At 38.1% G+C, this 12,027-nt stretch overlaps 1 protein-coding gene across 1 annotated transcript; it reads right to left on the bottom strand.

Moving 5' to 3' along the window:
• Positions 1 to 5,815: 5,815 nt before the first annotated feature.
• Positions 5,816 to 7,939, bottom strand: LOC311303348 (ribonuclease inhibitor-like; the record flags this gene model as incomplete). Its single annotated transcript, XM_084429772.1, has 4 exons — positions 5,816 to 6,018; positions 7,061 to 7,222; positions 7,403 to 7,599; positions 7,925 to 7,939. The coding sequence occupies 4 exons, from the start codon at positions 7,937 to 7,939 to the stop codon at positions 5,925 to 5,927; spliced, it is 468 nt and encodes a 155-aa protein (XP_084285898.1). The 3' UTR covers positions 5,816 to 5,924.
• Between the last annotated feature and the right edge of the window lie 4,088 nt (positions 7,940 to 12,027).

Raw genomic sequence — 12,027 nt, forward strand, 5'->3', positions numbered from 1 at the left:
TATATAAACAAGCGTGCACAGTACGGATACCTGCACTTTGCATCCGCTTTCTGCTGATTGATGAACTAGATTGACAGAATGGCCGACCTACCCGGTCAACGAACTGGGTATAGCTACCAGTTCGTTCAATTCGTTCACGAACGGGAGATCTCTCGTTCAGACTCAAAACAGAGCGATCTCGGTCAATGATGATATGATATTCGTTCAGTAGAGTAGATCCAACCAATTACATGCCCCTTCTAAGCCCGAGCTGAAATGCTATTTGCTGACGTGAGTCACGTGACGCAAATGAGATGGGATGACGTGACGCAAATAATCAATACTGTCATATTTTTTTATGTTTTACAGTTTTTAAACAAACAAAAGTGCATGACATGACTCAAACATAATGAAATATTTTTTATTTAAAAGTATGTAACTGTTCAAACATAAAACAACAATAATAAAAATAAATAAAACAAAATGCACACAAAATACCAGTGCTTACACTATACTCTATACAATAGTCAGGTAAAGTGCAATGTATAATACAAAACAGGTAGTGCAAAACTACAAAAGAAGGGCAATTCTTTTTTTTTTTTTTTTAAACAGTATAAAATATAAGAAAAACAGGTAAAAGTAGTGTAAAGTTAAATCAAGCCAAACACAGTAGTGTTTATAAAAACAGCAAGTTAACATTAGTGCAAATACTGTATAAACAGTAGTAAACAGTAGCTTATCCCCTATATAAAGTGCAAAAAACCCCAGAGCAGCATGAAAAAAAGACCCTGACATATAAGCAGGTACAAAAACAGGATTATTCAAAGTTGGCATTCAAAAACATCAGCTGTCTGGCCTTAGAGGGGCTGATTCTGCTTCTTTTTTCAGAGATGATCTGTCCCATCTTGCTGAAAACTCTTTCTGATGGAACAGATGTTGCCACAATGCAAAGCCTTCCCAGCATAATTTGGGTCAATCTGGGGTAAATCAGTGCCCGGTTTTGCCACCAGAGTAGTGGGTTGGAGGACCTTGGTTGCAGGGGCTCCTCTGAATACGATCGAATTTCCAAAACAGCCTCTGCTGAAGAACTTGTATTTGTCACAAGACCTGCAACTTGTTCATCGAAATCACCCCACACTAAGCTTTCTTGTGTTTCTTCTGGTGCTGCTGCTGCTGCTGCTGCCTGTTGCTGCTCTGGTTGATGTGCTGAGGAAGATCTCACTCTCCCAGCAGCATTTTTGAGTCTCTGGATGGCTTCATTTGCTGCATGATCATCTGAAAAGGCCTTTTTTTTTTAAATCTTGGGTCCAGTGCAGATGCTTCTGAGAGCAGATGGTGAAATTCCACCTTGTGGAACCTGGTAGCCATGTCTTTGGTAATTGCTTCAAGCATGTCCATTATAGGTTTTCTGAACCCTCCAGTTCGCAGGTATCTTGTGCTTATTTTTTGGAGACTCCGTGAAAGCAGGATAACCTTTGAGGCAGTCACATAGCTATAGGGAGCAAAAACAACATTTGAATTTAATAAATACAGTATAATAATCATTAATGAATAATACTAATTTTCCTGCATTACTGTGGCAATAACAATGCCACTTATAATTTATCTTTACATTTTACAGTCTGCAAAAGCTGTTTGCAAAACATTTTTTTTGTGTTATGCTAATAATGTAATAAAAGTAAAATTAAATTATTAAATTAAATTTGTTATAATAATGATTTTTCTAAGAGTATTGTTACATACCTCTCACCACTGATTTTAATTGTGACCTCTTCAAATGGTTTTAAAACCTCACAGGCCTCTTCCATTTCTTTCCACTCATCCTGTGTCAGAGTTTCCAGTCGAGAATTTACTAGTGCAAGTGTGGTGATGATGGCATCCTTGTTATCAAGAAATCTCCGTAACATATAAAATGTGGAGTTCCATCGTGTTGGGCAGTCCTGTTTCAGTTTTAACTCTGGCAAGCCCATCTGCTGCTGAGTTGCCTTGAGTTTTTCAGATGCCACTGTGCTTCGGTGCATGTACTCCACAATTGCTTTAATCTTATTCAGTGTATTTTGGATTATATTAAGTCCACCCCTCACAATCAAGTTAACTGTGTGGGCAAAACATGGCAGATGCTTCCATGAGGTTTTGTGAATGGCCAGGGTTATGTTGTGAGCATTGTCAGTGACACAAGCTACTATTTTGTCTGTTATGTTCCACTCTCTGGCAATTCTTAAAAGAGTGTCTGCCAGATTATCTGCAGTGTGTCTTTCAGTCAATTCAAAACAATCTAACAGACATGTCTCCATTTTAAAATTGTCAATGAAGTGGCATGTAACTGACATGAAACCACATGTGGCCCTAGATGTCCAGCAGTCGGTTGTGAGGCAGACAGCCGATGCCTTGCCAACTTTGTCCATAATTTGTTCACGAACCTTTGAAAACATTTCTGGAATTATTGTTTTTTACAGGGTCTGCCTGCTGGGCAAAATATAGGATGGGTTTAAGGCCTTTGTAAATGCTTTGAAACCTCTGTCCTCCACAATAGAAAAAGGTTGCAGATCCAATGCAATCATCCTTGCCAGGTCCTCATCCAGTTTCTTTTGTCTTAGTGGGTCAATTGGCCGAGCCACAAAATGTGTTAGGGTGGCCTGTCCTGCTCGTCGTCTGTGTGGGACAGTTGTATGAGATGTGCTGGTAGTGGCAGGTGAGGTAGGAGGAGGTTGAGCAGTACTGGTACTGCTGGATGTTCCAGGATCCTCAGCTTGTTCAGTTTCTCTTTGTGTCAGCTGCACAGTTGGATGCTTTACCTTTAGATGCCTGTTAAGGTTAGCTGTAGATTCTCCTTTAAATGACAACTGTGTTTTACAAATTGTACACAAAGCCTGTGTTGGAGACACCTCATTAAAATAATTCCATAATACACTTCTCTTTCTGGTGCCACTCATTTTGAAGTTATCAGATTACCTGATGTAGTTTGAAGATTTTAGTAAAAACTAAAATTTTAAGTTGTCTTTTATTAAATTAAACCATCAGCTTGCACTGATCAGCTTGCACGTCGTCATTATTACGTTCGTCGTTCGAACAACTGGTTCTTTTCATTCACGAACGAGATGTAACAGTTCATTTGACTCGTTCGTGAATGAAAAGAACCAGTTGTTCGAACGACGAACGTAATAATGAGACGAGATGTATGTATTTAACGGTTCATTTGACTCTTTCAAACTCAAAGCAACTCAATGAATTCGTTCACTAGATTCAACAAATCACAATGCTCCGTCCTCGTATCATACTCGAAGGCTATTGGCTCGAGGTCATTCTTTGACAGATGAAACGGTCCAGAGCTGCGCATGCGCGCAATAGCGGTGCGCTGCGGTGGAGGGTGGAATTTCAGTGAACGAGAAATATGAGTCAATGGATTACGTGAACGAGAATGATTCGTTCACCTAAAAGATTCGTTCAAAAAGAACGATTCGTTCACGAACGTAACATCACTAGCACCCCCTAAACCCACATAATAAAGATGGACAGTGACATAGAAATTTGCACAAATTAAGCATACGTTCCATACAATTGAGGTATTATCGAAATATCTAAATTTTAATAACGAGTGATTATTTAACAAATGGCAAGTAAAACGGTCAGGGTTACATTTTAGACACACACACACATACACACACACACACACACACACACCTCTGAAGCGATAGAAAAGTCCTCGGGACCGCATCACTCGCAAGACGAAACCTGCATTGGTGTACAAGGCCGAAGTCCACCATTCTCCAGTTGTACGGTTGCTACACACACATAGTTTAGATGTGTCTGTGGTTGATGGCCGGAGTCTAGTCCTGGCAGCATCGCGAGGAAAGATGCACTGGAACTTTTGCACCACGAAAACATAGCCTAAGTCAGTATTGCCAATAGGAACCTTCTACAAGCTTTGGAATTTGAAAACGTCTGTTTTTAAATGTTAAAAGCAATTTTAAATAAGACAAATTATAGTCTACGTTTAACGCAGTTGGTGGAATTGGCAGACGTTCCCTTAGGCATCGTGCGCTGTGGAAACGCGTCAAAGCATTCTCAGGTATAAATATAATATATAATATAATGGTAATAAAATATAATACAAGGGAAAACAAATGTCCGGCGAATATCGAATCTAAAACTAACTTTACCGCGCTAAACCACCGTGAGTGCATTTCACACATTAGTAATCACGTTCAGCGTGGAGGGAGGGATGACTTTGTCTGCATGCTTGAACCGGTGTAGATGCATTTAAATCAGACAGGAGAACCTTGACTGAGAACATAACATCGGGAAGCGTGTTTGTGAAGGCGGGGCCAGGGGGTAATATTACATTTTGAATTGATGAATGATGAAAATCATTGAATTTGATGAGAATGATTTGATTTGAATTTATTTATTTATTTATCTGAGGTGCCGGAACGCAGTTCCGGTCCGTTCCGGCCCACTTTAACCCCTGTATATATAAGGGATGGGGGAATTAACACGTTAATCTTTGCGATTAATAAAAAAAAAAAAAAAAAAAAAAAACGCAATTAACACAGCACTTTTTTTTGCCTCGTTTTAATGATTTCCTGTTGCGGCTGCTATTGAAAAGGCCGAAAATATGCCGTCCCGCCCCTCCGTGATCGGCGATCAGGTTTCATTCTCGCCCAGCTTTCATGAGCGGGTCTTTTCCGCTCCGTGTGTGTTTGTGTGTGTCGGCGCGCTGCTGCGCTCTCTGCTCTCTGTTCCGCTCCGTGTTTGCGCTGCGTGTTCTGTTCTGTCCTTAACAGCCCAAAAGCTCCAATCATGTACCGATCACACACTGGAAAAGCAAAGTCCGCTCAAATAACGTGAAATTTCTCAGTAGTAGGCTAGACTTCTGTTTGCAATAGCCCTACTGAGCTGGTATAGTCATGCTGGGCAACAATGGTAAAATGACCTGCTCTGATCACATGCTCTTGTAATAATAGTTTTGTAGGACTATATTTTATTTTGATAATTAGTAAAAAAAAATAAAAAAAGAAGAAAAAAAAATCTGTTAAATTGATTATGTTGATTGATTATTGAAAAAGAATAATATATTGATATATTGATGTTTAATATTATTTTAATATAGGGCTATTTTCTGTTCCTTTTTCTCCTGTGTTGTTTAATTTAATTAGGTGATCCTAAGTTTAAATATTGATGATTACAAGCTTGGGGGAAATGCAATTAATTGCAATTAATTACAGCAAATTGTGCAATGAATTAGTTAAAACATTTTTTATCGATTCCCAGCCCTTATATATATATATATATATATATATATATATATATATTATAAACATTTTCTTAACATGCAAATTTCACATTGTAGACTATATATAATATTATACATTTGTGCTATACTTGACAATCACATTTATGATTAGAAACATTTTAATAATAATGTATGAGTTCAATCCAGACATTATTATATCTGTAGGCCTTAAACTGAAGAGCCTGAATATTTCTGCGGACAGACTCATCTGAGCTGCTTCATCCTCTGTTACACCTTTAAATAAAACTAAACCATCATTTGGCTGAATACTAAACCAACATTAATCAGTCAATATCACGTGTTTCTGATACACATGCTAACACACATGCTGCATTATTTAATTGTAAAGTCTGAGTCTCTTCCTCCTGTATGAAACACATTTACACATTAATCACGCATTTATTTCTCCTCATAGACAGTAATGAGGCTCTTCTGTGGATCTCCTGATGGCCACTGATCCTCTCATCTCCGTTTCACAGATTTAAACTGATGTAATGATTTATTAGGGACGTTTGGTGATTAATCTTCATCTACTCTCTAAGGGGAAACCAGAAGAGAAAACAATCAGTGTTCAGTGGAACAAAGTGAAAATGACTTATTTAATGACTTTCCATTATCCTGCAGAGATATTTCTCAAACAATATTTGAGTTTTCAGTATAATAGATTTAAAACATGAATGAGGCTCATATGTGTGTGTGTTTGTGTTGGTGTGACTGCAGAAGGACCTGCGACTCCTATTGAGTCTCTGTAAAGGAGAAACACACACTGATGAGTGTACGGCGTATGGAATAAACCACAGTGAGCAAATACTAATGTTACTTTCAGTTAAAACCTTTCAGTAAAACCTTCTACGAGTTAAAGCCATTTGTCCTCTAGTTTAAACATGTTTGTAGGCTCTTAGTAAATAACTGAGAGTAAAGTAATTGTAAAGTAGTGTGACGTGTTGCTTGTCACAGTAAAAACACACTAGAGACAGAGACATTTCTCATGTGAGCTGGACGCTGTGAGCTGAAGCTGGAGCTGATTTTAGCAGGAGTGCAGCGTTTTACTACAATCTGACCAAGCAACATGACATCATGACTTTGCGTAAACATACACGCCACTTTCAAGTCAAGTGGCGTGTTATCTATACGCATTTTGAGCTATCCGCGTGTATGTCCACGCCGTCATCTTCCGCGTGTATGTCTATGCCGTTAAATGTCCGAGTGATTCCGCGTGTATGTCTACGCCGTTAAATGTCCGAGCGAAACGAAGCAAAATGTAAATCTACATCTGGGGAGCGATATTTTTTTACTAGGATGGTAGGGGAAGACTCATAAATGGTATTAACCCCAGTGACGGGTAGGTTTAGGGACGGGGTTGGGGTAAGTCATATATATTTATATAGAGAGTAATGTAACGTTAAGTCAACGGCGTTGATAAACACGCTGAAAAGCGATTATGCGTGTTGATAGCACGCCAAAAATGGAAATACGAATTGGCGTGTCATACATACGCCATTTCATGAGATCAGTCTGGACCAAGTCTGTTTTCACACTGAAATGATTCACTATTACTGACACAGTTAATAAAGCAGGTGTTGATGTATAAAGCTGTGACAGTGTGCTTTTGTTCTCTTTCCTCCTTTGTGTTAAACATTTTAATCAACTTTACATTTTGTTCTCACACAAACCCTGTGTTGCAATAAAGCTTAATGATAAAGTCCTTTAATGAAAGTTTGAAAGGTTTGTTCACATATCAGAGGTAAATGAAGATCTCTTTAATATCATAAAGTGATGTTTCCTCACCTCAGGACACAGTTTGAGTCTCGTAGCTCGTCTCTGAGTCGCTGCTTTGAGTCTCCTATCTTATTGTTTCTCAGATCAAGATCTTTTAAAAACTGCAGTGCTTTTGAGTTAGTCAAAGACTGAGTTAGAGAAGAAACATCTGTAATGCCACAGTTCTGTAGACTAGAAAGACACAAACAGAGGAAGAGAGATTATCTTACAAACAAATCATTAAGGTGAAGAATTTTACACAAATATAATGTGAACTCAGACTCTTCATGAGATATTGAGTATAAAGTGTCTTGGTTTAAACTGTTGAAGTGATTTGAAACATTTTCTCTCTTGTATGTGAATGTGACTGACCTCAATCTCTCCAGTTTACAGTGTGAATCCTTCAGTACGTCACATAAGTGCTTCACTCCTGAGTTTCCTATTATATTCCAGCTCAGGTCCAGCTCTCTCAGGTGTGATGGGTTTGATTTCAGAGCTGAAGTCAGGATGAGACTCTGTTTCTCTGTAATACTGCATCCACTCAGACTGAAGACAGAAAGAGAAAATGACTGAGATCAATGTTCAGTTCATGTGTGAGTTAAAAGCATCATTAATAAATGCCATACAGTCACTAATACACCAGCAAAATCATGGAAACTTAATGATATGAACAAACCAAGACAGGAGCATTTGAGGAAACTAGTTACAATCCAAGTCTGGATCCGTCCTCACTCCACAAATAAGTGAATTTATCACTCTAGATTAATATATAGGATCAATATAGAAACAATAGAAAAGTTCACATTTAAATGGACTGATTTCACATTTTCATCATCAGAAAATCTTGTACATGAATCACAATTTATTTAAAGTAATTTTTAAAGTGTAGTTTACAACCTCCGAATACATTTTGCTTAATAAATTAAGATTTAGTGAAAAGCACCATTAGTCCAGTATATTCTAAAAATGTAATTATACACCATTTATTACTATATAAAAGTATACAAATATCAGAACTTAACTCATTTTATTCTTTTTTTTCAATTTAAGAATGAAGTTTAAGTTTAAAAACTGCCAGAATGGTTGTTTAGTCTAAACAATAAATAAATAAAGTCAAACATAGTGCTATACTGCCCTCTTGTGTTCAAAATCAGGTAGGCCTATTATATCTATATAAAAATATACTAGGTATGTGACGGTGAGAATATTTTCCCACCGGTTAACTGACGTGTGACACCGCTGGGGGCTTTTTAATCGCTAACTTAAAAACGAAAGTAAAATATGTTCGTCCGCACGGACATTGATAATGGTGCAGAGCAGAGCGAGCGTTTTCAATAAATTCCTATGGAAGGAGGAATGACCTAAAAAACGTTGACTCTGTTCTGCTCGTTCCTCGCTGAGGACGCGCACCATTATGAATGCCTGTGCAGCCGTGAGCATTTTAGTTTCATTTTCGGGGCGGATTGCTTGAATGTATTTAAAAAAAGCACAATGTTGTGTTTTATTGCTACTGTACAAAAATATAAGTTAACACTTTGCAGTTTGAATGATGTTCTGAACAAAATGACAGAGTATGTTTTTATGTGTCCACTGTTCAATCGCGCCCCCGTTTTAGTGATTCCCAAGTTATTTTTTCATTTAAGTTTTTTTCATTGTTCTAATCAGGTCAGGCAAGTAAAATGATCTGTGTCTTATCCCTTACATTTTTATATAATATATATACACTACTGTTCAAAAATTTGGCGTCAGTAAGATTTTTAAGCGAAGTTTCTTCTGCTCACCAAGGCTGCATTTATTTGATTACAAATACAAACAAAAACAGTAATATTGTAAAATAGTATTCCAATTTAAAACAGCTGCTTTCTATTTTAATATATTTTAAACTGTTATTTATTCCTGTGATCAAAGCTGAGTTTTCAGCATCATTACTCCAGTCGTCACTGTCACATGATCCTTCAGAAATTATTCTAATATGATGATTGATGCTCAAGAAACATTCATTATTATTTTAAATGTCGAAAACAGTTGTGTACAGTCTTTGATGAATAGAAAGTTCAAAAGAACAGCATTTATCTGAAATCTAAAGCTTTTGTAACATTAAACACTACCGTTCAGAAGTTTGGGGTCAGTAATAATTTTAATTTTGGTTTGAATGTGATTTTTTGTAGAATTCTCTCCCTCTCTCTCTCTGCCTCTGCGTCTCTGTGTGTGTGAGGGGTGGGGGGATTTGTCTTTTGAGTGAGATTTGTTTAAAATTCCTGTTTTTCAAGGTTTCAGGGGCTTTTGGGGCCTTTAACGTGCTCGAAAACTCTTGAAACTTTGCACACAGGTCAGAACCCGCGGCCATCAGGGCCGGGCTGAAGCTGGTACCCGGGCGTGGCAGGGGGGCTCAACAGCGCCCCCTGGAACGGGATCCGAACACTTGTCCATAAATCAAACACACTTGCATGTAATGATATGAAACTCGGTACACATATAGATCACATCGGGCTGAACAACTTTCGTGCTCTAAGTTTTACGCCAGCCCAACAGGAAGTCGGCAATTATGGGTTGTTTGGAGAACGCTTGCTGTGGAATGCGAAGTACTCCTCCTAGAGAATTCATCCAATCCCCACCAAACTCGGTGTGCATGAAGTCAAGACATTGAGGATTCTAAATTGCGGACGGATTTTTGATATCTCGAACGGTTTGGCCGTGGCGAGGAAACGAATTTATGGCGAGAAAAGAGAAACACGAAGTGGTATAACTTCTGCATACATTAACGGATCTTGATGAAACTTCACCAGTGTGTTCGTGGTAAGAGGCCGATCAGATGGATGTAACTATTGTGAGTCAAAGTTATAGCGCCACCAACTGGCAGCAGGAAGTGTGTCACTTTCAAAATGCTTTTGACAAAAGTGGGGGGGTTAGTTTTACCCACAGTTTTAAAAATCAGTACGTACATTGGTCTCATCGAGCCGGACAACTTTCTAATATACAGTTATTAGCTTCGACCAATAGGAAGTCAGATATTTTGGTTTGAATGTGGATTTATTTGCAAATTAGCCTCAGCCTCTGCTTTTTACCCACTCCTGCTAAGTGGTTTTTTTTTTTATTCACACCAAACTTTTTTAACACGATGAAAATACATTAAAGATGCTAAATTGTGAACGGATATTAAATATTTCAAACGGTTTTAACATGGCGAGGGATTAAAATAATGTCAAAAAAGGAATCAGAAAACATCTCATATCTTCTTAAAATTTAATTATACACCATTTATTTTTATATAAAATTATACAAATATCAGAACTAAACCGAAACAGAACTAGTTTTGGGTTTATTCAGTTTTTTTCAATTCAAGAATTATGTACAAGTTTAAAATCAGCCAGAATGCGCTATTTAGTAAAAAAAAAAAAGTCATACATAGGGCTATACTGCCCTCTTGTGTTCAAAATCAGGTAGGCCCATTGTATATTGTATTTATATATAAATATAATAGCGATGTGACTGAGAATTTTTTCCCACTGGTTAATTGATGTGTGACACCGCTGCGGGGGCTTTTAAATCGCTAACTTAAAGGGATACTCCACTTTAAATGGAAAATTCTGTCATCATATACTCACCCTCATGTTGTTTCAATCCTTTATTAATTTCTTTCTTCTGCTGAACAGAAAGGAAGATATTTAGAAGAATGTCAGTAACCAGACAGTTTCTGGTCTCATTGACTTCCATAGTATACATTTTTTTCCTACTATGGAAGTCAATGGGATCAGAAACTGTCTGGTTACTGACATTCTCCTAAATATCTTCCTTTCTGTTCAGCAGAAGAAAGAAATTCATAAAGTATTAAAACAACATGAGGGTGAGAATATGGTGACAGAATTTTCATTTTAAAGTGGAGTATCCCTTTAAAAGCGAAAGTGAAATACGGTCGTCCAGTAGGAATGAACTAAAAAACATTCACTCTGTTCTGCTCGTTCCTCGCTGTAGACGCGTTATTGCCCATGCAGCCGTGAGCATTTTAGTTTCATTTAAAGGAGTCATAACCTGCAATTTTCACTTTTCCACGAGAATCAATGTATGTTATGATCGACTAACGATTATACACTGGCCGGGAAGCCGATATTTAAAAGTGAAGCGTTTGTTTACCTCAGGGTAAATAAACCAGCGCGTGTGCACGCCCACTCAAATACGAGATTTTGATTTCAGCTCCCTCTTGACGTCATGAGGTAGTAGGATATACCATATATGGACACCGCAGCAGGAAGCCCCCCCTTCCCCTCTCCCCCTCATATTCAGTTCAGTCGGGAAAGATGGAGAAACCGAGTGCACACCGGACTTGCTCTGTGGTTGATTGCCATAAAAAACATGTAAATGTGTTTTATCTCCCAAAATCGGACGAAACTATCAGGGACCAGTGGATGAAATTCATTTTTAATGACGCTGTCCCAACAACCCTTTCAACTGGCGTGCAGAGCCATATAGAGCGTCCACGACAGCCAAAACATCGCATTGATCTCGCGAGACAATAATGCCTTCAGAAATAAGGGTAAAAGTAGGTCTGTGTTTATTTTTTTTCCACTTTTCTTTTTTAGAAGGGCCTGAAAGACTATAATACAGCAGTAGGTATCCAATGTAATACTAGGTTATGACTCCTTTAAAAAATAGCGCCATTTCGGGGGTGGGATTGCTTGAATGTTTTTTTACAAAAGCACAATGTTGTGTTTTATTGCGAGTGTACATAAATATAAGTAAACACAGTGCAGTTTAAATGATGTCCTGTATGAACAAACCGACGGAGTAGCCTATGTTTTTATGTTTCCACTGTTCGATCGTGCCCACGCCTCACGATCGTGCCCACGCCACACACACACACACACACACACACACACACACACACACACACACACACACACACACACACTGTGCATTCCAGCATTGCAATCTTGACATCGCAGCCGGTTCATTACAGCCGTAATAAAATATAATAATAAATATAAATAGTCAACCTATTT

This window comes from Rutilus rutilus (assembly GCF_951802725.1).
Source record: "Rutilus rutilus genome assembly, chromosome: 14".
In the NCBI taxonomy this organism is placed as follows: Eukaryota; Metazoa; Chordata; class Actinopteri; order Cypriniformes; family Leuciscidae; genus Rutilus; species Rutilus rutilus.